Source organism: Cucurbita pepo, chromosome LG09, assembly GCF_002806865.2.
Source record: "Cucurbita pepo subsp. pepo cultivar mu-cu-16 chromosome LG09, ASM280686v2, whole genome shotgun sequence".
Lineage (NCBI taxonomy): Eukaryota > Viridiplantae > Streptophyta > Magnoliopsida > Cucurbitales > Cucurbitaceae > Cucurbita > Cucurbita pepo.
This window is the reverse complement of record NC_036646.1, coordinates 6,730,025-6,757,350: the sequence shown is the minus strand read 5'-3', so window position 1 is coordinate 6,757,350 and position 27,326 is coordinate 6,730,025. Positions and strand designations below refer to the sequence as shown.

Below are 27,326 nucleotides of genomic sequence, written 5' to 3'. Positions count from 1 at the left end.
TATATTTTTCGCCCTGACTTTGTGGCTTGGTCGGACCTTAGGCGAGATTCGTCTTCGCCAATCGAACATCGCTTGTACGGAATTCAAGCTTGTTCGACCACACACGCCGCCTACGCGTGCATGTTCAATCGTCTGTGACACATCCGATTTGCCTCTACACTAGACCAAGTCATTCGGCTCGACCTTGCCTTTGCTCGGGGCCAAGGTCTCTCAATGCACCATTGCGTCTCCTCTTGTCATCTCGATCTCCAACGTCATGACCCATATGTCTTGACGCCATCCCGAGTCTTGGGGTGTCGCTGGCCATCGCAACTCGCTCGGTCATGCCATTGAGAACGGGCCCGCGTGTCGCTCATCTCATTGAGACTTCCCGAACATCCATCCATCTGGGTTCTATCGAGGCATTGGCCCTCCCGTGCCTGTGCCATAGGGTGTCGTCGACCATCGCAACTCGCTCGGTCATGTCATCGAGAACAGTCCCGCGTGTCGCTCATCTCATCGAAACTTCTCAAACATCCATCCATCCAGGTTCTATCGAGGCATTGGCCCTCCCGTGCCTGTGCCATGGGGTGTCGTCGACCATCACAACTCGCTCGGTCATGCCATCGAGAACAAGCCCACATGTCGCTCATCTCGTCGAGACTTCCCGAACATCCATTCATCTAGATTCTATCGAGGCATTGGGCCCTCTCGTACCTGTGCCATGTCATTTACGAAGCATTTATTTTTAGGCTTAAGAGGTATGACTTAAATTCTTACATGAATGCGAAAACTAACGGGCCACCAAACTTTTGTGGTAACTCATAGGTACGAACCAAAAAGCTTGAAAAGCAATGGGGAAGCGAACGTGTCCTTTCTTCATCAATCTTCTAAAAGTAGGGACAGGGAATTTTAGGCCAAAAGGAAGCGTGAAAGGCAACTTTTTTATTTTTTATTTTTTATTTTTTATTATTTTTATTTTTCTTAATAATAATTGTCCGTAAAATTATACAGTGCCTTTCATGTGCAGGTTATAATGAAAAAAAAAAAAAAAAAAGGAGTCACGCCATACACTGTTGTTATTATTATTATTATTATTATTATTATTATTATTATTTGTAGAAATGGATGAAATGATGAATAATTGGGATTTGGAAAAATAAATCAAATTAAATCAAATAATAATGATAAAAAAATTGAGTAAATGTATATTTTTCATCTAAAAAAACAAATTTGGAATAATATTTCTATTTAGTCAAATTGTTAATATAAAATTATTTCAAGCACCTTTAAAGGTGATTTAATTTTAAAATTATTAGCGCTGAATTATGGAAAATAAATGCGCCTTTTATTGATCTAGAAAATAATTTTTAATTATTTTTAATTATTTTAATTTATTTTAAACTCTCGGATGTAATATCGGTTGACTTATAATATCCATTTTTTTGCTAGAGTGACAAAATATAATAAATAGAATAAGCGTAAAATTATAAATTTGGGTTCATATAATTTTGAGAAAGTTATAATTTAATTTATATAGTTTTAAATACCAAAATTAGTCAATATTATTAGGATTTTATTAAATTATTTATGTGGTTTTGTAACCGTCCAAACTCATCGCTAGTAGATTTTGTCTGTTTTAGTTTGTTACGGATAATTTCACAATTTTAAAATATGTCTGCTAGGGAGAAGTTTTTGCATGTTTGTTCCCTCCCCTTATCTGATGTGAGATCTAACTGGGAAATCACATCAAATCATTAAAAAAAAATTAAAAATATGATAATTGATTGGAATTTGATAATGTTTATTTTACCTAGAAAAAAGAAATGGTAATTTATTGGGCCTGGGCCGCGGAAGGTGTCACCAGAATGGGCCGGAGATAACTATTGGGCCTGCCTCACTTTGACTAAGTTCGACTTTGTTTCTTTCTCCTCCGTTCGTCTCTCGCGGCTTCGTTCTTCATCGTTTTGGTTTTGAAAACTGGAGGGTGTTTTGAATCTCAAGTTCGCGAGAAAAGAATGAGGAAATGGAATCTGTTATGGCCGTTTTGGGCCATTACGATTGTTCATGGTGTTGCGATTCTGATATTCGTTAAAGGATTTCTTCTTACTCGTACTGAGCTTCCTTTTTACAGTCGCTGCTCTGATGTTTCTCAATCTCCCTGTTTCACTTCCGATTCACTTTCTGGCAGCAATCCTTCGGTTCCTCCTTCCTCCGATTCAGCGAATTCCAGCCGGTGCTGGACCAAGCCCGCCGTTAACCGCATCATCATCATTGTTTTTGACGCTCTACGGTTTTCTTCATTTCCCTTTTGTTTCTCATCATTTGTTATTCGCTGACTACGATTTGATTCTTTAATCTTCCTTTTTGTTTTCTTTTATATCAATTTGCATATCAGGTTTGATTTTGTTGCTCCCAGTACATTCTTTGAAGGTCAGCTCACTTCACTTGCTTTGCTAGTTTAGAATGTAACCAGTCTCAATTATTTTAAGTTAAACCAGTGTGCCGTATGTTGTACATGATGCCACAACCAAAATGCTATGCTCTGATACCAATGGTTGTACTTATGCCACAACCAAAATGCTTTGATACTAATTGTTGTAGCAGAAGTAGAAGCTAGATTGATTGAACAGAAATTAAACAAAGAGACAAATATTTACGTGGTTAGGAGAGAGGAAATTCCCCTACATCCACGGTTGGTAGCCAATCACTATAAACAGAGTGTTTACAAGTTTATTGTTCCCTAATGCCACAACCAAATGTTATGATACCAAGTACTTACACACCCACAAACAAAAATTAAACCAAGAGACAAAGATTTACGTGGTTCGGAGATAAGAAATTCTCCTACATCCACGGGTGGTAGCCAATCTCTGTAACGAAAGTGTTTACAAATGTATCTCTCACACTCTCACACTACAAAGTCTCTCTTTCAAAGTTTCTACCAATTGCCTCTAGGCAAGTACAAAAGGACAATGACTCCACATCTCAAAACAATGCTAGACAAACCTTTATATAGACATAACAATATAAATGTTATACATGAACCAAAAGAGTTATGAACTAAATAAATGAGAGATGAACCAAATAAATGAGAGTTATAAACCAAAAGAATTATGAACCAAATAAATGAGAGTTATGAATCAAATAAATGTCAATACATGCATAAGAGATGCATGAACCTATTCTTTATGACAACTTACAACAATCTCCACCTTGTTAGATGATCCCTAAGTAGATAACCGGTTTGGTTGCCATCAAGTCAACAGGCTACTTCTTCCGTCCAACATTGATCAGATCCAAGCAATGTCAAAACTTTTAAAGAGCAATTATCTTTGTCAACATACCCGTAGGATTATCAACAGTTTCAATTTTCAATAAACGAATGTCCCATTCATTGATAATTCTTGAACAAAATGAAATCAGACATCAATATGTTTGATACGAACATGATAAATTTGGTTCTTCAACAAACAAATAGCACTCTGGCTATCACAAAACACTTCTGTGTTTTTTTAGAAATACCCAAGTCATTAACTAAACCATGCATCCAACTAACTTCTTTAAAAGCTTTGGTGACTGCCATATACTCTGCTTCGGTGGTAGACAATACAATAGTAGACTACAATGTTGAATGCCAACAAATACTCTACTTCAGTGACTGCCATATACTCTGCTTCGGTGGTAAACAATATAACAGTAGACAACAATGTTGAACGCCAACAAATAGGTCCACCACGCTTCTGCTGCACCACTCTAATAATCAATTTACGAAGATAAGTTTCTCATTGCAAGCTTGCTTATTTGTTCTTGGAAATCATATTTTCAAGATTTGTGATAATCTCCATCCATTTGAATTTTGTTGGCTTTGGTTGCTCAATTTAATCTTAAGCTTACACAACTCAATGTAAAAACTGCGTTATTGCATGGAGATTTGGAAGAAGAAATATATATGACACCACCATTTAGTTTTCAAGTAGTTGAGCAACAACATTTGGTATGTAGATTGAAGAAATCTTTGTATGGGTTGAAACAATCTCCTCATCAATTGTATATGAAGTTTGATCACTTCATGGTGGAGCATTAGTACACTGACAATCAATTTGATCATTGTGTGTATTTTTGGTTCTTTGATGACGACTTGTTTATCTGCTTGGTCTTTTATGTTGATGACATGTCGACTGCTTCCAAGGGACAAGTGGAGATTGATAAGTGCTAATCCACTATGGCTGGTGGACCTGTTTGTTGGCGTTCAACGTTGTAGTCTACTATTGTATTGTATACCACCAAAGCAGATTATATGACCGTCATTGAAGCTTTTAAAGAAGCTATTTGGATGCATGGTTTAGTTAATGACTTGGGTATTGCTAAAAAACACGTAGATGTGTTTTGTGATAGCTAGAGTGCTATTTGTTTGTTGAAGAACCAAATCTATCAGGCTCGTACCAAGCATATTGATCTTCGATTTCATTTTGTTCAAGAAATTACTAAGGAAGGGGACATTCGTTTATTGAGAATTGAAACTGCTGATAATCCTGCGGATATGTTGACAAATGTGATTGTTCGTGAAAAGTTTTGGTATTGCTTGGATTTGATCAATGTTGGACGGAAGAAATAGCCTGTTGACTTTGGTGGCAGCTAAACCGGTTATTTGCTTGGACATCTTCTGACAAGGTGGATGTTGTTGTAAGTTGTCATGAAGAATAGGTTCATGCATCTCCTATGCATGTATTGACATTTATTTGGTTCATAACTCTCATTTATTTGGTTCATAACTCTCATTTATTTGGTTCATAACCTTTTCGTTCACAAGTCTCCTTTATTTGGTTCCTCTTTCATTTATTTAGTTCATAACCCTTTTGGTTCATCTTCTACTTTGATACATAAATCATCTTGATTCATGTATAAAATTAATTTGCTATGCCTATATAAATGTTTGTTTAGCATTGTTTTGAGATGTGGAGTCATTGTCATTTTATATTTGCCTTAAGGCAATTGGGAGGAACTTTGTAGTGTGAGAGTGGAGGCAATTGGGAGGAACTTTGTAAGAGAGACTTTGTAGTGTGAGAGTGTGAGAGATACACTTGTAAACACTTTGGTTATAGTGATTGGCTACCACCTATGGATGTAGGGGAATTTCTTCTCTCTAAACCACGTAATTCTTTGTCTCTTTGTTCAATTTTTGTTTGTGTGTGTGAGTACGATCGATCTTGCTCTCGCTTCCGTTACAACACCGTAGTGTTTTAATATACGTTTTCAAGTTTGTATTGCGTATTTTGAATTATGTGATACAAGTGACGTGTGGGCTACTTCTATATTGTTATTCATTAACTCCCATTACAAGTGATGAGGTTTTTGTCACACTTTTAATCCGTGATGTTGAAATTAAGACTAATCACTCGTGTACATTGTCGTAGAATCGAAACCATGGATGGATAAGTTACGAGTATTGCACAAGATGGCATCAGAACGGGGTTCGTCTGCCAAGATTTTCAAAGCTATTGCTGATCCACCCACGACGAGTTTGCAGCGATTGAAGGTAATGTATTTTTTGTTGTTTCAGATGTGATGTTTATCGTGCTATATCTCAACTTCAGAGAGTTTAACTTTTAGCTTTTCATAATGATCTTCGTACGTCTGGTGGCAACTCTCCAGTAGTCGAACATGACTTATTGTTCAAGAATGCGTACATATAAGCCACATGTAAACTTTGGCTTCCTACTTCGCCCATATTGTTTATACTAAAAACTTGTGTAGTAAACGGTTTTTAATGAAATTACTTTGACGTTTTTGTAAACATACTGAAAATTTAACCTTCTCCGTCTTGTTGGCTGGCTTGGCAATAAGTCAAAGTTGCAGCTATTTCTCTCTGTTGTTCTCTTTTCTCCCTTCTTTTGTGGGGTGGGGTTATCAAATCGTAGTTCAGAAGTTGTCTGATTCTGATTTTGTTGTACTTTTTTCAGGGCATTACGACTGGAGGACTTCCAACATTTATTGATGTTGGAAACAGCTTTGGTGCTCCAGCAATTATTGAAGACAACTTGATTCATCAGGTTGATTCTTGCATCTCTGTTAACGCATCTGCCTATTGCTTGTACAGATGCTGATTAACCACTATCTCCATGTGCACCCGTGTTTATTATTTTAAACATCTAAAGTTTATTTGGTTACTTATCAACTTAAATGAATTTACAGCTTGTTCAGAATGGAAAACGTGTGGTGATGATGGGTGATGACACATGGATGCAATTGTTTCCTCATCATTTTAAAAAAGCATTTCCCTATCCCTCGTTTAATGTTAAAGATCTTCATACGGTATGCTTTGTGATGTCTTCTTTCTTACAGTGAATTTGTTTCATTTCAGGATAGACTTCTTCCCTTTAGTTTTCTTTTTCAATGGAAAACTTCGCTTTCATCAAGAATGTTGTCTATAGTTTCAAGGTATAATGAGCTACTAAAATTTTTGAAGATTTTTGTTTTAGGTAGACAATGGATGCATTGAACATCTTCTTCCATCCTTGTATGAAGATGATTGGGATGTTCTTATCGCACATTTTCTTGGTGTGGTAATAACTTTCTTCCCCTTCTTCTTGTCTGAAGTACATTGTTAATCTTGTTTTGGTTCTTTCTACTTTTCTTGCTTCACATCTAGATCATGCCTTAATTGTAAAGATGGGAAACTTTTCTCCTCCGTCTAAGTTCCAACATTTGTTGCTTGGTGTATTATGTGAGAAACAATTAACTGAATGCATGTGATATAGGATCATGCTGGGCATATATTTGGTGTTGATTCAAGTCCAATGATTGAAAAGCTGGAGCAGTATAATTCTATTTTAGAGGTATGCTGTAGCAATATAACTTGATCTAGCGGTACAGAAGGGAAGGGTCGTTTGTGGTCTTAAGTATTCATTATACACCCATTTCTGTGTCATTTATTCAAATTCTCAGGCATATTGAGGCATCTTGGGAGCTCAAATAAGTCTCTCAACTACGATTATGTTATCCTTTTTTTTTTTCCGCCTTTCTTAGTTCAACCATAGCTAATCCATCATTCTTCTCAGAAAGTAGTGGATGTGCTGGAAAGGCAATCTGAACCGGGTGGGTTACATGAAAATACTCTTCTTCTTGTGATGGGTGATCATGGACAAACTTTGAATGGCGATCACGGTGGAGGAAGTGCAGAAGAGGTATAATATACTTTACCAAGGGAGATTTGATTTGTGTTTGATCACATTTTTCTGGAATGATTATAATGGTGATACCTTGCAGGTTGAGACGTCTCTATTTGCTATGAGCTTTAAGAAGCCTCCAGCATCCATACCATCTGAATTTGGCACTTCTTCTTGTCAACTAGATTTGGTATTTTCTTTCTCTTTTAACTCTATAGATATTTGTGGATTTAAATTTCTTTTAGGTCTTTTCTTTGAAAAATACATTTTTGGACTCTTACGTTTGAGAATAAATCATTTTTCTCACTAACTTTCAACAGGAACATTTTCTAGGTTTCAGGAATGGTTCACATTAATCTTTGAAATCATTGTTTCGTATTGGAACCAACAAAAATTGGTGTGCATATTTTATGGCCATTTGTCTTCTATTAATATGTATAAATTACTTCTTTGACATAATCATGAATGAATCAAATAAGAATTACCAGTTAGACAAACAAATTTTTTTATAGTAGTATCAACAAACTTATAGACAAATTTGCATTTTTCATTGAATCCCTACTAGATTTCTGTGACTATCATTAATGGTACAATGAGTTGTTAGTTTCTTAATTGTAGTTGATTTCTGTTAACCGAATGACGAAGTGCCTAACTACCTTTGCAATATGTATCAAAATGCCTGACCATGATTTTATTATTGATGTTATTTTTTTGTTTGTGTGTGTTGGGGGGAGGGTGGGGGTGCAGAGAATCTTTCATTAATAGTCGGAAAGCCTTGAAGTTGATATAGTCACATTAATTAAACTTGTGGGTGTTGAGAGCCGTGGTGCATAGGGAAGAACAAAAGGCTGGGCTTGGGTAATAACCCGTATACATCTAATTTTCATGCTATCATACTCGGGAACAAATGCACTGTCCTCTGAAAGAACTATCCCCCAGTTGACAATATTAGAAAGCTTTATGGCTTCAATGCAGCAGTTGGCTGATAACCTTGGTTAACTATGAATGTTGTTGGGAGATTTGCAGATCGATTCAGACCTTTAGAGGAATGAGCAAGAATGACGAGTGCATGGTTTTCAATATTACAAAATAATAGTAGATAGGTAAGTTTGGGGGGATTAGGGGGTGCTTTTCAGCATAGATATTTGATAGAATTAAGTCTACCCAATCATGTAGTTTCTCTACTATCTATCTATCTATCTATATATATATATTTTTTTTTGGTAAGAGACAATCTCTACGATATTCTTTCAAGATAGGTGGTAGGAGATTATATCTTTTGTGAGCTCCAGAGTAGAGCTATCATCAATTCTTCCATCAATAGAAGTTTAAATGGCATTTTCTTCATTAAGTGAAAAGTCAACAACTTTTTGATTCATTGGTCTTTCTACTAACTTTAAGTTAATGAAGTTTGAAATGCTAGCTAATACTAATAGAATTATGGTGTAATTATGAGTACCATTTTATTGGTACAAGAGGCTTTTGAGTGAGACAAAGCAATCCTAGAGATAACTATTTCATTGATATTCAAAATTGACAAAAGACTTGTCCCAAAATCATCATATACCTACAGCTGTATTGTACGAGTCAAACTGTAGAAAAATGAGGATGTAGACATGCCCATTTCATGTATATGCTTGATTTAGATCATGATCTGCTGTGCGTGGCACAACCGAATCTTCTACTCTATCAACAGTTTGATTAGCCTTCGCCAGAAAACCACTTAAGGGAATTGGAAGATGGCATAATAGTGGGAATTGAAGGGACCAAATTTGTGAGTACTAATTGATTGGTTTCCCTGTCCATCTTTTTATTTTTCAGGAAGGGAGGGAGATATGTACCAGCACCATCCAACAGGTTAGAATAGTGCTATCTATGACTTGTTAGGAAATCTTTTTCCACATTTTAAAGTTCTATATCTATATATATATATTTGAAGTTATTGCCTCTCTTGTTCTAATTTTAATTGCTCTCTGCAGCTTGATTTCCCAGTGACATTATCTGCATTGCTTGGAATTCCTTTTCCTTTTGGAAGGTGCAGTGTAAGCATCATGCCAATACTGTCCTTTGTATGTTTATGTGCATTGTATTTGCTTTCTCATTTCATCACATTAGATTACTAGTGAGGACCAGGCTTGACCCCATGGAGGAAAAACTTAAAAAAAAAAAAAAATCCTATTGGAAGAAAGTGCACTTTTAATGAATGATAACCTACCTGGACCCTATCCATTTGAGTAGGTTCTCCTTTCGTAATGGTTGGGAGGATTTTTTGTAATGGCTGTCAATTTTATTGTTGTCGTCTTCTTTGGCAGTCTCATTCAGGTTTGTTCAAGTTCATCGTATTTCTTTCTTCTCTCCTATAGAGAGTATCGTAATCATGTAACTTGTTCTTTCGTATTATAATCAATGTTCCTTTTCATTCTTTTCATCTATAAATGAAACTTGTTTTGTTTTTAAAAAAGTTGTTTATTTTTTATACTTCTTAAAAGATCCTTGTAATATTAAGTGTCTAGTTGGAATTTAGCAAAAAAATTATGAACTTTTTGTAGGAGCTTGAAGAGGTGGGGATTCATTCGGTAAATTGGGAGCATTGTAGTAAACGCTAACCCATCCTTCAAGCGTGTTATATTTAGACTAGGACTTAGAAATCCAGTTTGAATTCTTAAAACTAGAATTATCAGATGATAATGACTTCTTATATATCTTGGACATTGATCAATCCAAACTATCCTAAAAACACAGCAAAACGTGTTAAACTAAATCTTAAGCAAAAAAAAAAATTGAAATTAAATAAATTTGACTCGTAGATGTAACCTGCGCTTCCAATTCTTGGGCGAACATACCAGGAATTCACGAATTTGCGTTGCTATCTTTTCAGCATTGGGCGTGTAAATCCTGAGTTATATGCTCTAGGTGCTGGTACATGGAAGTTGGAAGGTATGAAGGTTGGAAACTACATAAATAGCAGAGAACAGGAAGAATGGATGCAGAATTACGTCAATGTACTTTGTATCAACTCCTGGCAGGTAATGATAAGCAGCTCTCATGTTTGCTTTGATGGCAATGCCATTCAAATATTATTTTTTGTTATGTTCATTATTATAACACATAGAACACAGTTATCATACTTATAAATCCTAAAGAATTTCATAAATTTGATAACATGTACCATTCTTACCTCAAGAGCATACATCCACCACATATAATATGATCTACAATCTTTCACCTGCTTGCCTTCCTAGAATCTGGAAAGCGCTCAGATATGACATCCAGAAAATGCAAAGCATTTGTCCACTTTCTATTCTTCCCAAGGTATTGCTTGTCCATTATAATGTACACCATTGTCAGATTTGATAATCATTGTACTCGTTCCTCGACCTCTTTCTAATAGAAAATTACTTCAAGTCGAGTCAGCAAGAGAAACCTATACCCACCTAGACATGGTTCTCCCAAGTGTGTCTTGATTCCTTATGAATATCTACTATCTACAAACTTCTTCCATGGGTCATTGTTTCATTCCAAACTTCCCAGAGTTCAAAAAAAGCCGTGTTGATCCATAGGATATTTGAGTTGTCCTTGTATAGCTGTACAAAATCTTTCATTTGTCTTTTAAGTGCCATTCCTTTCTTTTAAAAACTTATTCAAAATCAAATCTCATTCCCTCCTTCCCCTCCCAAATCGTACTTGGTATGATTGCACCAAATTCTATGATCACATCATTTCAATTCCCAAACGTTGTCCAGTGATAATTTTGATTGGGTTAACAAACATTGAAGGGCTCATTGTTTATAACATACATATGAAGCATAGTTTTTGATAGACCACCTAGGTTTGGTTCTATTAGTGTACGAGAACCATATGAAGATTGCTTTTACTTTAGCTTTAGTCAGTTCTCTTAACCAAGCCCGTTGCCTATCACTGGCTCTTTCTCCTTTTGCTTGGTGGTAGAGCAATAGTTTCCTCAATCTGGCTATTCATTTGAACGATGATATTGATAAGGTTTTAGCTGTAGCTTGCAGACTTTTAATAGTACAATAGTGTGAAGTTAGACATGGAAAAGCTTTTCCTTCCACACAGAGGATATTGAAAATTGTTCTCTTTTAACTTTCAAGCATACTGTAATTTTAGTCGATAATGCTGCCTGCTATGTGGGAGATGATTCTCTTTCATTTTTCTTCATCATTCAATCTGATGGCACCAGCATTCTTTGTCTTGTAGGTGAAAAGGTATATTGATAATTATACTGCTTCATCAGTCATTGGATTTTCTGATGAAGACTTGCTTCACACTGGTAGTTTGTATGCTGATGCAATGGAAAATTGGTCTTACATTTCAAAAGACTTATTATCTAATAGTGACGGAATCGACTTTGTACCTTCTCTGAAGAGGCAAATTGACGCATACTCTAATTTCCTAGCGAGTATTGCTGAGCTAGCACGCTCTAAATGGACAGAATTTAATTTAAAATTGATGACTCTTGGTTTCGGCATTATGGTAGCATCACTTTTTGTCCATTTCCTTGCTATAAAGAGGGTTGGCAAACAATGCAGCAGTTCTTTTGCAACTAAAGATTGTGGAAAAACTTTAGAGTTAATGCTTTCTTGCTTCATGGTGGCCATGCGTGCATGCAGCTTTCTCTCAAATAGCTTCATTTGTAAGTTGGAAATCTCTCAAGATCTAAATTTATTGGTATATAACATACGGTCACTTACCCCCCCCAAATTTCCTTGAGATCAGTGGAAGAAGGAAAAGTGACAAGTTTTCTTTTGGCTACTACCGGCATTTTCATGCTACGATATTCAATCACAAAGCAGAAACATTTTCTAAACGTAAGTATCTATATCTTACGTTGACAGAAATTTTACTTTGAATACATTGTTGAAAATATCAGTGTTCACTGCCTAGAGATTTCTATTGCAGGTCTTCATTTTCCTTCTTTTGATGATCTACTGTAGATTTACAATTGAAGTTGGTCTATTGAAGCAGGCCGATACTTCTGCGTTCTTGAAAGCTTATCCTTCATGGGTGCTTGAAATTGCATCCCTACTGCCTGGTTGGACTTACATAACCAAATCTGTGCCAATTATTGCACTAATATTATTGGCACAGTTGCTTCTTAAAAACATTACTAGGAGCCATTCAAAGGGAGTATGGAAGTTCGTTATGTATGGAACCATTTTGTGTTATATCCTTATTGGATTCCATTGGGCTCTAGAAAATGATATGTTGCATTTTGCTCCTGCTATTGAGGGCATTGGAAAAAATTGCATTCCTAGAATAATCTATGCTACTGGACTCGGACAACTGTCATTACTACTATTTAGGCAACTATTTGGCGAAGAAAAACTTTTAGACTGCAGAATAACTTTATTAACCAAAACAGCCGCCATGTTAGCGGCATGGAGTCCAACAATTATTATTCTAGCGGGAAAGCAAGGTTCCTTGGTCGCTTTGGCATCTCTTATTGGAGGTGAAATTTTATTGGGGCTTCACTATATAATAAATTGCATTATTGTTGACCCATATCTTCCTACATATGCTGCTGCCTACTGCACATTTTCCCTTGTTAGTCTCTATCTGTATCTGTGGCCTTTGCTTACGATTTTTTTTCACCAGTTAGGCCTCCTTTGACTGACTTGGAGCTCTTTTCTTGGTTGTTTTCACTTTGAATATATGCTGCTGTCTCAAATGATTTATTCATGCTTTTTTAGAATAGGAGAGTGATTAATCAAATTTTCTTGAACTGTTTTAAAAATTGGTTCGTGTTTAAGCTTTCATAAAAAGAAACAAGATTACGTATCAATCTGTACCATTCTGAAGCATAATATTGTTAGTTGCCTTTGCTGTAGCTTATGAGCTATTAGTTTCTTCTCACATTTAAAGATTGGGCTCTGTTTTTGGTCGCTAATTTTATTTCATTTATATTTCTCTCCATCTATTTCCCGTCCTTGATTTTATGTTCATCCTGGTAGGATATTGCATAATAGGCATGGACAATCTAAAACACGGAGAGGATGGAAATGGTAGAATTCTGACAGTTGACTGTCTTCCTGTAACGCAGTGGAGCTTGTTTGCTATCTGTCTCTTCTTTAGCTCTGGCCACTGGTACTTAATTCTTCCTCTAATTTGAATAAACTTTTTTGCTGATGCCTTCTTGTTCTACTTCAGATGCTAAATGTTTGTTTTCTATTCAATGACTAATTGTTTCTTACATGTTATTACCGTCTGCTTACCAAGGGGATATTCCTGCAGGTGTGCTTTTGATGGCCTTCGCTATGGTGCTGCATTTATTGGGTATGTCCTTTGTTGTGTCGGCACATTATACGAATTTCTCAGAACTCAATGTTTTTAATTAATTATTTCTGCTTTGGTGTGTTGTGAGATGTACGCATGCATGCATGAAAATTAAGTTCATGTTTATACAGACAAATCATTTTAGAAAACTAACTCAGTCCCTTATTTATTTATTTCGTAGTAATAAGGCTCAATGGGATTCTTTCATCATACTTCCCTCATTCTTTAGTTTGAAATTTTGAATTACCATTCACTCGTTAGTGTGATATCCCACGTCGGTTTTGGAGGAGAATGAAGCGTTCTTTATAAGAGTGTGAACACCTCTCCTTACCAGACGCATTTTAGAAATTTTGAAGGGAAGCCCGAAAGAGAAAGTTCAAAGAGGACAATATCTGCTAGCAGAGCATTCTTTATAAGAGTGTGGACACCTCTCCCTAGTAGACACATTTTAAAAATCTTGAGGGGAAGTCCGAAAGGGAAAGTCTAAAGAGGACAATATCTGCTTGCGGTGGTCTTGGGCCATTCCAGTTATAGTTTGCTGCTTCTGGTTTTTAGTTGATGAAATTTTTTGTCCTCGTTAAAAAACAATGTCAATTGTCAACATTTACATAATCGAATGATATTTTAAATTCCTTGACATTTGAATCCCTAATCCCAGGTTCGATGAGTTCGTTCTCGTTCGACAAGCAATCCTTCTCACGATCGATACGTTTGGCTTCTCAGTCATCCTTCCAATTTTCGGACTTCCTTTCATTGTTGCAAAGAAATATTCATCTAGTCAGGCTGCAAAAGGGGAAAACACTCTGTTCATGCGCTTATCTCAAGTAAGTTATTCATTTATTTATTGATCTTTCAAAGTTGAAGTAAGAAACTCTGTTTTTGCAGCATGGTTTAAATTTTCACTTTCATTTTCCCTGGGATCACTTAGGCTTACTTGATGTATGGGCTCATAATGGCGGTTCCAGTTACAGCTTCTATATTGTGTGTCATAATTCAAAGGCGGCATTTGATGGTAATTACCTCACTTCATTTACTCTAGAGGATGAATTTACTGGACAAAGTTATAAAACATACCCTTAAACTTTATAAATGGTTTAAAAAAAATGAAGATAAAATACTATAAATGTTTCAAAATTACGAGGATAGAAATCTATTAGAATGTTAGATAGAAAACTAACGTGACAATAGCCTAAACGAGATGAAGGCTACTAAAATGTTTGCTTGGATTAAGTATGAAAGAGCCATATTTAGATATTTACTTTTTGTTCAACATTTTAATGATTATTTTTTTTACTTTACGGGTAGTTTTGAAATCGTGAGTAATATTGCAACTTTTAAACCAATGAAAAAACGGAGGGATAATTTTTATAGTTTAGCGTTTTTACGACTAAGGCATACAAATTTTTTTACAAGATTTAGATACATAGTTAAAACTAATATTGTTGAAGTGGTTTTATAAGAACATAATTAGAGATTTTCTTGATATTATGATAAAATAACAGAGAGAATAAGAATGTTTGCAGGTATGGGGACTGTTTGCACCGAAATTTGTGTTTGATGTGGTAGCTCTCATTCTAACAGACGTCTCTATTTGTTTAGCCACATTGTATTATGTGCCACATCCAGAATCATGCTAGGTATGGTCGCCTTTCTTCTTCTTTCATTCAATTTTAGAGATTTTTGTATGACTTCATGAACCTTTATTTTCTTTATAAAATTAAATGGCTTGTGTAGCAAGAAAACATTAAAGTGTAAGAATTATGGCAATTCATGGAGTTTCTTGTCGAAGTTTTGGATGAAATCCCACCTCGATTAGACAGGAGAATGAGTGTCAGCGAGGATATTAAACCCTGAAAAAGAGTGGATTGTGATATTATCCCTCATCGGTTGAAGAGGGGAACAAAGTATTCTTTACTCTAGCAGACGTGTTTTAAAATCTAGAGGGGAAGTCGGGAAGGAAAATTTTAAATAGAACAATATCTGTTAGTGATGATTAACCTCTCTCTCTATTTGAGAACAGTGAAGCTATATTTTAATTTTTTTTATTATATTAAAAAACGATTAAAAATATTTATCATAGTTGATATATACTTATTTACTAATTAGTTTGTAAACGTGTGTTATATTATAAATTTTATGTATTTATTATTTTTTAATATTGTATTATTTATGAAGCATCATTTTATACATCTTTGAATCTCTACAAAATAATAATAATAATTGAGTTTATGAGATGATAAATTATCTTTATCAAAGTTTTATATTTTTTTAAATGTAATTTTACATTTGAATGTTTCATATTTTAATTTGGATACATAAAATACACAATATTTGTTTCTAGAATTTTCTCTATTTGTCTCGATACAATAATTGTATCTAATTTAAATTGCATACCAAACGATAAAATAATATTATTCAAATTATCGAGATTGGGCGGTGAATATAAAAAGTTAAATTCAACGATATAATATTTAGACTATTTAAGTCTATTTTCACATGTTAAATAAAAATTTAGAGTTTCAATATCGATATATACATATGGACATTTGTGTATATGTATCACACAAATCGTAATAACAACTATTTACTAATTAGTTTAATTATATATATTTTTCATCTCTGTTATATATCTCGTGCTTTCTCACTTTCTATGATAGCACAAAAAATTATTATGATATATTAAAAATAGATTTTGATATTTGAAAATTGACGAGGGTATAGATTTTAATATTTGAAAATTGACGAGTGTTAGTAGCCAGCTTAAACCGTACAAAGTAAAATAATAGGAATATTCATATTTACTAGGGTAGTTAATATATTCAAAATATATCTAAAATTTATACTTTTGTGTGTCAATTAGGGTTTATTTTAGTAATTAATGATAGATATTTATATACACTTTTTTTCTAATAAATTAATTATTGATGATGAGATCTACTATATTTATTATTATTATTATTATTATTATTATTATTTTTTAATATTATTGACTTACCTTACTTTAAAATATTTGGTTTTATTCTTATGAACCGTGGAATTAATGTCTACACGAGACTAAATTATTAACAAACTTGGATGGGATTAATGCCATCAACCTCAGCCTATGACACAGGGTTGTAAAGAGTCGGTTGACAAAGACGTCAATCAATTGAGTAGGGGAGGATGCCACGGTCATGCTTGCCTAAAGTACGACAAATGTCCCAATCTTGCTTGTCCAAGTCGGTTGACAGGGGATGTCACTGTCATGCTTGCCTAAAGCATGATAGATGTCCCAATCTTGCTTGTCTGAGTTGGTTGATAGGGACGTCAACCAATTAAATGGGGGAGGATGTCACGGTCATGCATGTCCAAAGCGTGTTGTCAATAGCCGCATGACAGATGTCCCAGTTTTGCTTGTCTAGGACGTGTTGTCTATGGTTGTATGCCCGTTCCAAACCCTTTTTACATGCTTTCATTCTAGATAGGTATTTACAATTTCATTTTGGGTCAGTACAGGAGTGTATGACCGTTCACCAAAATCGTGTCTACACCTACCAGGACTAAAATGCCTCAAAATGTACTATAGGGGAGTATGACTAGTTGTCAACTTCTCCCTACTCAATAGTTACATGCAGTAGGCCGTTGTTGTTGCCTTTTGCTTACATTCTCATATAATACAAATTTCAATTTCTCAAAATGTGAACCAACCGATAAATTAAATAAATAATAACTGAGAAATCACCCAAAACACATAATGTTCAATTCCAACCACGAGTATCCAAATCTAACCAAAAAGGAAAAAAAAAAAAAAGATTAAAATCAGGTGAAAATAGATAATAAATTAAGGACATTAAAACTTCCTTATTTACTTAATAAAATACAAAGATTTAAGAAAAAGGGAAAATAAATAATATTTTTACAAAAAAGTAAAAAAGATANAAAAAAAAAAAAAAAAAAAAAAAAAAAAAAAAAAAAAAAAAAAAAAAAAAAAAAAAAAAAAAAAAAAAACAGAAAAACAGGCAGTTAGGCCCTAAATTACGGTTGCAAACGCGCGAAATTATCCGTGAAACTCACGTGCTGGTTTGCGTTTGAAAATGTGTTCGTTTTTTTCCAGGTTTCTTCTTCGCGAGCCATTTTCCCCATTCAAATCCGTTTCTGTCGCTCGCTCGTTCGCTCCTTCGCTGGCTCGATCGCTCTGACATTGCCATGGAAATGGCGGATTAAATGAACTATATATGTCTCTTTCTCCCCTTTTCTTCTCTTCCTTTTCTTCTTCTTTCAATTTCTCTCCTTGGTCGCCGACGTCTTTTGCTTGCTTCCTCCTATATACTCTCTCTTTCACTTGGATCTGCATTTCATTTCCTGTCTTCGTTTTGGATCTGCATCTTGTTCTTGTTTTCACTGATTCACTACAACGGAAGAGCGGGGAGCTAAGTTGGAATTCGATCTTGGCTTGTTCTGAAATGGACAATGCTGATATTGAGAGCGGGGAAGAGGATTTTCATGGGCAGAGGGGAAGGAAATATCGCCCTGTTGAAGCCCATGATCGTGCTGTTCTTGAAATGTCTTCCATGGATCCGGGGCCCGCATCCTCTACGCCTTCCATTACCACGCGGCATCCTTCTATGAAGTAATCTGTTTTTCCTTCTACTTTGGTTTTGTCAATGTCATTGTGCTGTTCTTTTACTTGTTGGGTTTGAATTTGGCAGAGTGAATTTTGGGTTTGGATTTGCAGCGTTGTTTCTTAATCGTTATCATGATGTTATGTATTAAGGGTCTTACATTTGTTTATTGGACGCAGAAATTTGTATTGATAAGATGCGTTTTTCCTGGTTTTGATTAGCTTCTGGAGGCTTTAGATTAAATGTTGAATTGTAGAGTGTTTTATCTCTTGCTTCTTTGGCAGGAAGGTAAAAGTGGGTTCTCAGACAGGCACTGATGGAAAAGAAGGGAACTCTCTTACTCTCGTCGAAATTAATGGCCCCCAGGGAGAATCCAAGCTGGAGTTTTTTGGTTTTGATTCTCTTGTCAATATTCTAGGCCTTAAGAGGTACAGTGTTTTTTATTTGTCTGTGTAGTTCGCCAGAAAATTCTTTATATCTATTAAATGCATCTATGAGAGGACCTTTAACATAGAATTCGAGTGGAGTCAGCCCCCAAAACTGTTTCTAGGCTTATTATCCCTCTCTATATGGTTCAATTTGCTTTTGGAGATTTTCGTTCGACTTAAATTTTTTCAACTACCCAGTTTAAATTTTGTGTAACGTTACTAGTATGTTTGTTGCTATTATAGTATGATGGGGGAACAAATTCAAGCACCTTCTAGTCCTCGAGATGGTGAGAATGTTTCAATCTCTCAGGGGTTGCCAAAGGTGAACTATCTTAACTTGCATCATTGTGTTATTTTCCTTATTATTCTCCATCTGGATATTTATATTGTTTTCAGTCAGAGTGTAAAAAATATCTATATAGACATGAAGCGGAATTCACAAACCCTTCTTGGAATTGGAGGGCTATTGGCAACCACGAGAGTGGCTAGAGAGATTCTCCCCTGAGGAAATTGGCTGGGTGGTTATTAGATTTGAGTGGATTAAAGTTTCTGGCTGTGATGGCTTTTTTATGGCCTTCATTTAAGAAAGATGGGACATAAGATGAATTTTTTAAAGGTATTCATTGAATGAGAGAGGCTCAACGGATTCGACTTTCATTTGCCTTATCCTATAAAAATTAGAGGAAGCAGATGCAGAGTTTGAAGTCTTTAGACCTATTAACATAATGTTTCGCTTCTATAAAGCCTTTGCAAGATGTCAGTGGGAAGCATGCAACACCGGAAAACATATTACTAGGGTCCCTCTCAAGCCTTCTAAAGGTCCTATTGTTCCTCTCGCCCCACAAACGCTACATTACAACATAAATCTTAGCTTGCCACAAAAACCTCCACTTCTTTGAAAATGGCGGTTGGAGAATGAACTCCTCGATCATCTCTTGAAGACCTATGTGACTAGCAAACTGCAAACCGAACACCTCAAAGAAATAATTTCAAACAATTCGAGAACATGGTCAAGGCCTTCCTCCACCATCCGACAAAGAATGCAGCATGACAGACCAATCAAAGAACACATCTTTCTCAATAGTAAATATTTACTCTTAATGACTTGCTAAGCGAAGAAGTGGACCTTCTTTGGAACTTTCCACTTCCACAAATGAGAATAAAGATTTTTCTATCTGTACAATCTTTTTGCAGTTGGATCTTTGTTTGAGAATACGCAAGGTCACTTATGGAAAAATATGGAAGAGAAAGGGGATCTCAATTGGTTAATTGTGGAAGGTGATGTCTAGATTTTTGGAGGATGGTGGTTTGTGGGTGCTTATTTAGTCATCAGGATTTAGGAGGCCTCACCTCATGGGTCCCTCCAATAGCATTTAAGATTTTGTGGGACGAGATTATAAGTAAAAATGGGTTTGATGTCTATGGTTAATGCAAATGTGGCTTCTTGTGGCACTTGTAGGAAGGCATGGAAGTCCATGTCTTGTCGCACAGTTGGTTTCCCTGGACATAGTAAAACTTCAATGGGGGATGGGAACTTTTTCCTTTAGAGGTCTTGCTTGCATCTTGATCTTCGGGATCATATTGCTGGTCCCCTTAAAGCCTTTGAGTTTTTTTCTCTTGCAATTATTTCTTAAGAACATATCACTTCTTCATCCATGTGTCCTTTGCACCTCAGCTGGTTAAATCTTCTTAGAAGTTGTGTTTTTTTAAAGGCTCGTGGCTTATGGGAGAATTTACACTATGGATTTCTTCTGGAGGTCCTCTAGGTTGGTATATATTTTGTAAGGAAGAGATAGAAGATACGGATCATCCTTTGTAGCTGTTTTTGTTCCAAGGAAGGTTTGATCCAGTTTCCTGCAATTATTTGGGACTGTGTTGGCCCTAAGTCGGGAATGTAGGGTATGCTGGAGAATTTAATAAATCAATGCTTTGGTGATAGAGGAAAGGTATTTTGGCAAGTGGGCTTCCTTTCTTTTGTTGGATCAGCTTGCTGGAAAGGGATCTAAGGGTGTTTAAGGATAAGCAAAAGTTTTAAGGGTTGGGTCTCCTATTTATTTCATGAAGAATAGCACATGGAGTAGCTTACTTAAAGAACAGTGAAGGCAATGGAGCATCTCACATGGAGTGACTTACTTAAATAACAGTAAAGGAAAAACATACGGCAAAGAAATCATCAAGTTTCCAATGAATTACAGTAGTATTTATTGACAATATGAGCACTTGGAATCTAGTTTGGGTACCCCATAAACATCCATCGTGAATTGTCACTGCTGTCTTAAGAGATATTACTTGTTCATGAGAATTTTGGAAGTTAAAGCATGTGACTGCTTTGCTTTGTTTTTGTGTGGTCATTGTTAGTGAGGGAATGTGAAACTTTATTTATTTATTTTATCTATCATGTTGAGACCATTGAAACGAGAATGTTGGTTAAAACTTTTGGGGGAGAAAAGACTATGATGGTGAAATGATATGTGAAACAATTTTTTCCCCTATATCAATATCAAGTTGGGCAAATATGATCTTGACACTATTTACGATCGGTGATGGAAGCTAATTTTTGATAGCTGTAACAAATGCATTCTTTATTTTCACCTGATTTATAAATTGATAAATTTTTCTCAAAAATATATTTTTTTCAACGTAGATTTATAAATAACATGAGCACATGAATTTTAGGTTATCCTGTCATTGCAACATTGGGGCGGTTACTACTAACTTTGTTGGTAAGTAGCTGGCATTCAAGCCTGAAATTGGCCAATTGCAGTGAACATTGATCTGCCAAGTTTAATGTTACTAGAAGAAGATTCTTGTTAACAAAGAAAATGTCACCAGAAGAAGTCTAGTCAGAAATCTTTGGTTTCATTTGATTTGGGATCAATTTTCTCTACATCTAATTAATAGATTTTTATGATAGTAAATCTTGAAGCTTCTATGTATATAATATTGTTGATCTGGCTGTAATATAAGAAATTGGTTAAATAACAAATTTGGTTTATATGGTTTAGAGAAAGTTAGAATTTAGTCATCGTGATTTTAAAGGAATTTTTTTCCTCATGTTTTGACAAAATCACATAAATAGTTCCTATGATTTGATAAAATCCTCGTAGAGAGTCTCTAAGAACTAGTTTTAATATTTAAAATGATATGGACTAAATTCTCACTTTCAAAACCTACCAAATTTGTAGTTTACATAAGAAATTTGTGGTGCTGATACTTTTCCAAGAAAGTGGCCGATTCTATTTGTTTTACTTTCTTGTTTCATTTATGGAATTGGCGTCAATAGGTTCTTCTAGCAACATAAACTTATCGTTGAAATAGTAGCTTGAGGAATCTTGTGTTGTTTTCTGTGCTATGGAAACATTTTTTTCACCATGCATGTAAGAAATTATTAGTGGGTTAAAATGATGTAGAATTTTAATTGCTGCCTTTTAACCTTTGAATTATATATTTTTAATGCTCGTCTTGCAACATTTGATGCAGAACGAGGAAGTCAAATCGGGAACATTGATGGGTGTATTTATCCCATGCTTACAGAACATATTGGGAATCATTTACTATATTCGATTTTCTTGGTAAGTATTTCATTTAAACGCAATTACCACCTGTTGTTTTTGTATTTTACATGTTTATGCTTAACACAATACATGAAATTGGAGGAAGAAAACCCTTAGGACCCATTGTTGCCTATGGCATACGGTCTTTGAATGATACCTAGCCAAAGGTTGCATGTTCAAATCTTCAATGAGCTTAAATAAGTGAAGTCCTAGTCCTTGATGTCTCCGGAGTCTTGGCCTTGAGGAGGGCATATGCTTTCGTTAAAAATTAAATTGGAGAAAGCACCTTAGCTGAAATCTCCTCTATCTATTTCCATTTAAGAAAAACAGACACTTTTCATGGTAACAATGATTAGCTACAATCAAAATCCATTTTTTCCTACCAAGAGTTAACAAAAAAAAAAAAAAAATAATAAAAAAATAAATAAAAATCCCAATTAATATTAATTAGGAACTGAGAAATAGTTACAGAAGTCATCTGACAAAGAATTCCAAGAAGAGCAATGAAACTTGGTCAAGTCAAAAACCTCCTTTCGATCTCTTTCCCCCTTTTTGTTTTGTAGATTGCAGAAGTTTATTCTAACTTTAACGCCCAAGAGATTTCTTAAACAGCATCAATCAAGAGAACATTGCTTTTCCTTTCAAGTTAAGGCCATCCTTATGTTATCTTTAGATAAAGGGTTTAAGACCCAAGAGATATGATGAAGACGACAGAAGAGTGTAGTATGAAATTTTTTAGCGTATAGACGAAGGAATTGCCGTTTGGTCTCTGAGTTCCTGGAAAGTATACCTAGCTAGGCATGAAGCCAAGCTTTGGCATCGATTGTGGATAAGCCTCGATGGCTGGTTCAGCTTAACAGGACCAAATTGCTCTTGGTACGGGTAGGGATAGAATGTGTCAAAATCTTTTTGATATTGGCACAGTTCTTTTAGAAAATATTTGTATTTGAACGAGTAACACGCCTTCAACCAATCATGTTTAGCTTCAATTTCAAATAATTCGAAATATTTAAGGACCCATGTTGGCTCATAGAATTGGGGTTCCTCCTTGTAATAGTTAGCCAGTTGCCTGTTTACTGGGTCCTGTTTTATGGGAGGGACTTTTTTTTTTGTATACTTTCTTATCTAGATGAAAGATGTTTCCATATTGAACAAAAATGCAGGATTGTCGGCATGGCTGGGATTGGTGAGTCATTAGTGCTGGTGGCATTTTGTGGTTTATGTACGTTCTTGACTTCAATTTCACTGAGTGCTATTGCAACTAATGGTGCAATGAAGGTACATTTCTTAGGTTGAAATTTTAACCTTCTTAATTTTAAAGTCTTGAAGTGAGCGAATCTAGTGGATTTTATACCTGTTAGTAAGAGCGTGATTAACTGTATTATATCTATAATTTCTCAAATATATATATTATTTGTCATTGAACTATTAAGAGCGTTAATTTGTATGAGGAAGAATACAGCAGCATTTATAAAATATTCAATGATGCCCTTTTAGTTCAACTGGCTTCAACAATTTTAAGGTATACAAACTGATTTGTATTTCTTTCTACTTATGAGAAAGAAAAATTAGATGAAAACATTCATATCCGATGTGTCAACTTTATTTAATTTTTGGTATTTTTGGCTTGAAAGTTGCAGTAGGGTTTTATTGACAAAGAGAGGCCCTTTGAGGTTTTTTCTTGAATCTCCTCCTTTTTGGCTGTTGATATAAAATTGTTCCTCCATTCAACAAATTTAGTTTGAATTATCTTTTAATCAATTGGTGTATTTTTTATAACCCCCTCGGTCTAGGGCTTGGATCTCCTCCCCCTTTTTTAGTGTTTTCCTTTTATCAAAGAAATTGGTTCTTAGATTTTTTTTTTTTTTTTAATTGTAGAAAAAAAAGCAAACAAATTTTGCAAAAGCACGAAATGAAACTACTAAAATACCCTTTTTCTTTGAAAATAGTAATACAAACGAATCTTTACTTACAAGTAGGTCTTCCTAAAGATTTTGTATTGATAATTTAATCAATTGAAAATATTTTTTTTCCCAGTTCGTCGAGTGATTTGTCACTTAAAATGCACGTCCCATTAGTTTGGTCTTCTAAGTTTTTTTTATTGTTTTTTTTTTCTAGGGTGGGGGACCATATTATCTGATAGGTCGTGCCCTTGGTCCAGAGGTTGGAGTTAGCATTGGGCTATGTTTCTTTCTCGGAAATGCAGTTGCTGGTGCTCTGTAAGTATACATGTTTAATTTAATTTTTCTGGTTGGTGTAATATAAAGACCTCAGAGTTGCAGTAGTCTTGCCATTGTTCTATTGTCCAGTTGCTTCTTTTTTTGTTTATTTATTTATTATAATTTGCGCCAGCTCTGTTTTTATGTTAACTTCTGCATTTCCCCCTTCTGCTCTCCCCAATCTGCTGGTTCAGTTATGTGTTGGGAGCTGTAGAAACATTTTTGGATGCTGTACCATCTGCAGGGATATTCAGAGGTAAAGGGAATCTTTGCTTCTATAGACAGGAAATGATCCCGTGTCTACCTTAGCCTTATATATTATTATCAGTTGTGGATCTCGTTAGTTTTCATTTATGACTTGTATTATGTATACATTTGTAATTTTTAGTCTTTAATTTCTATTTTATAACAAGGATTTATCTGTCTGACATGTGAGGTTTGTATTTTTTTTACATATGAAGCATTAGAACTCTAGTTTATTCTCTTGACTATATTCTCTACGACATATGATGGTTTTCTTTTCATATGAAACCAAATAATATTATTAAGAGGTGGAATTGCATTAAAGGATTGGATGGCAATCCAATTTAAAACATTTGGCCTATACAGAAGCATATAGAGTTCTGTAATGCTGTTTTAGATAGTAGCAATATTGTAAGATTTATTACAAAATATCTGACCTTCTCCTTAAAACTTTTCACTTTGTCATTTGGGCTATTGGCCATCCCACAAATGGTTTTTTGTCTATTACAATTTTTTTTTTGTGTCGTACACTATGGCATTCTAGATATTTTGCATATTTGGTACTAGCAAGACGTGTAATTAAAATCTACCGTAGAGACTTCTCACATTACGTTGATCATTTTGTTATTGCGATGCAGAGACTGTAACAAAAGTTAATGGATCAACTGTTGAACCAATTCAAAGTCCAAGTTCACATGACTTGCAAGTTTATGGCATTATCGTGACGATTTTTCTGTGCTTCATTGTGTTTGGTGGTGTGAAAATGATTAATAGGGTTGCTCCTGCTTTCCTTATTCCAGTCTTGTTCTCAGTAGTTTGCATATTTCTTGGAATTTTTCTGGCCAAGAAAAACGACCCTGCAGGTGATTCTTTTTTCCTTTTTAATGAAAAATAATATCTTATGAGCATGTCATTCTTCTAAATATGTGGGTCCCATGTACACTTGACGGTTCTTTTGGTTTGCATTCTGCATGTATCGAATGGTCAACCTGTCAGATTTCAAGCACTACACTTAGGTCTATTGTTTAACTCTTACGATACACGAGTTGTATCGCACGAGGTAGATTAAAACGCAAGCCAAATAATTCAATCGTGCCTTTGAATCGTAAATGAGCTAAAACATATGTTTCTTCATTGGAATCGTATGAATCGAACTGAATCAAAACCTTCCAACTCAAATAAACATCATAAAAAAAGTGAAAAATGAAAACAAATCAAAGAAATTGGAGAATCATTTCTGGCATGTTCAGAGTGTTCATCGATCTAACTTTTTTCGGAGCCCAAGTGACGAAGTACTTCCCCTGCCAGATTCAAAGAAATAAGAATTACTAAAGAAGAAGGGTGGAGAGAATATGCGGCCTGCGTGCATGACTAAAGTCTGAAGACTGGAAAGACAGAGGGAAAGGAAAGGATAGAAAGAAGAGTTAAACTGGAAAGGTAGAAAGGAAGGATTAAGGAGTACGAAGACCCATGGAGAATATTATTGAAATTTCAAAATGGGAATCTGGAAGGCCAGACGTGAATAAATTTAATTAATTACTTCATACAAGTGTGTGGTGAGTGGAACAGCTGGCCTTTTAACCTTTTTACAAATTACCAGCAAAGGAATTTAGTTTTGCTGGGAAAGGAAAGTGGGAATACAGCGTGAAGAAGGAAGCAGGAGAAGGAAACTATACTTTCGTTTATGTTGTTTACGATATATATGATGCACTAAATTTTTATTTTGATACTTGTTCCATTTCATGAATTAACAACATTTTTCTCTAGAACTTTGCTATGCACTATAGGTTTCTTGGTCAATCTTATATCCAACCTGTATTGAATGAAATTCCTAGCTACTATCTTCCTTTGTTTGGAATTCGTGTTTTGGAGTGCAAGGTCATTGAGAGGCTTATGAAGAATTTCTTGTGGGAAATAATTAATGAGGGGAGAAGATTCCACTTGGTCAATTGCGAGGTAGTTTCTATGTTTGTGGAGCTTGGAGATTTAGGCATTGGTAACTTGAGATTACATAATGAGGCTTTGTTGATGAGATGATAGTTTCAATGGTTCATTTTTTCTTCAGCTGACAGGTTGAATGATGATGTTACAAATTGTTTACTAATGTCATACTAGGAACCTTGATTCCTACATTTTTTGTACTTTCGGTGTCAGTTTATTTTATGTGTCATTGAGATTGGGAAATTTCTGTTCAACTTTGTTTTTTGAACAAGAAACAATACCTGGTTGACCTTTTGCGGCAAAGAATAGAGATTTGTGTTGGGCTTTCATGTGGTTTATTTAGCTTTAAATAAATTTTGTATGAAAACTTGGATGTAATGATTCTTGATATATATATATATATATATATTTAATCGTCAGGAGGCCATAGTCTCAATGACATGATGTTGAACAATGAGGTTATTTAATTTGTCGTCACTTTTATCAACGGTGTGCATAATGTATTTGAAGAATTAAATTGGTGCTTTCTTTTGCAATGTTATTCAGATGGTGTCACAGGGTTGAGTATGGATACTTTTAAAGAAAATTGGAGTTCTGATTATCAGATGACTAACAGTGCTGGAATTCCCGATCCTCAGGGAAACGTATATTGGAATTTCAAGTAAGCTTTGGATGTTATTTTTTTCAGCCTTTGCATATTTTTTATAGTTAATTTTATATATTTTCTCTGAATTTCTACAGTTTGGAGTCAAAAATTGTTTTTCTCACTTATGTGATAGTGAGAACCATTTGTTTTATTGAAATTGGGATTGTTGGATGTTGGACTTAGTTGCCATTGATGATCCTAAAGCAAAGCACAGTATTTTATCGATTTATTTTCTTACTACCCCGCCGCCCC

At 35.0% G+C, this 27,326-nt stretch overlaps 2 protein-coding genes across 2 annotated transcripts in view; both read left to right on the top strand.

Moving 5' to 3' along the window:
• The first annotated feature begins 1,930 nt into the window (after positions 1–1,930).
• LOC111801936 (GPI ethanolamine phosphate transferase 3) lies at positions 1,931–15,245 on the top strand. The gene is made up of 20 exons (XM_023686176.1): positions 1,931–2,272; positions 2,378–2,412; positions 5,397–5,518; positions 5,943–6,032; positions 6,175–6,294; positions 6,462–6,545; positions 6,741–6,818; positions 7,041–7,166; positions 7,249–7,338; positions 8,970–9,005; positions 9,128–9,183; positions 10,027–10,174; positions 11,367–11,802; positions 11,886–11,977; positions 12,069–12,618; positions 13,121–13,253; positions 13,401–13,442; positions 14,101–14,266; positions 14,371–14,454; positions 14,966–15,245. The coding sequence occupies exons 1-20, from the start codon at positions 1,998–2,000 to the stop codon at positions 15,077–15,079; spliced, it is 2,877 nt and encodes a 958-aa protein (XP_023541944.1). The 5' UTR covers positions 1,931–1,997; the 3' UTR covers positions 15,080–15,245.
• Positions 15,246–17,525: 2,280 nt separating this feature from the next.
• The window catches only part of LOC111801347 (cation-chloride cotransporter 1-like), a 13,754-nt gene continuing 3,953 nt past the window's right edge, over positions 17,526–27,326 (top strand). The window contains exons 1-9 of the mRNA XM_023685308.1: positions 17,526–18,051; positions 18,328–18,471; positions 18,715–18,793; positions 21,952–22,043; positions 23,189–23,303; positions 24,144–24,244; positions 24,439–24,500; positions 25,126–25,350; positions 26,975–27,089. Of these exons, the coding sequence (XP_023541076.1) occupies positions 17,657–18,051; positions 18,328–18,471; positions 18,715–18,793; positions 21,952–22,043; positions 23,189–23,303; positions 24,144–24,244; positions 24,439–24,500; positions 25,126–25,350; positions 26,975–27,089 (1,328 nt within the window). The 5' untranslated portion in view covers positions 17,526–17,656. The remainder of the gene's footprint in view (positions 18,052–18,327; positions 18,472–18,714; positions 18,794–21,951; positions 22,044–23,188; positions 23,304–24,143; positions 24,245–24,438; positions 24,501–25,125; positions 25,351–26,974; positions 27,090–27,326) is intronic.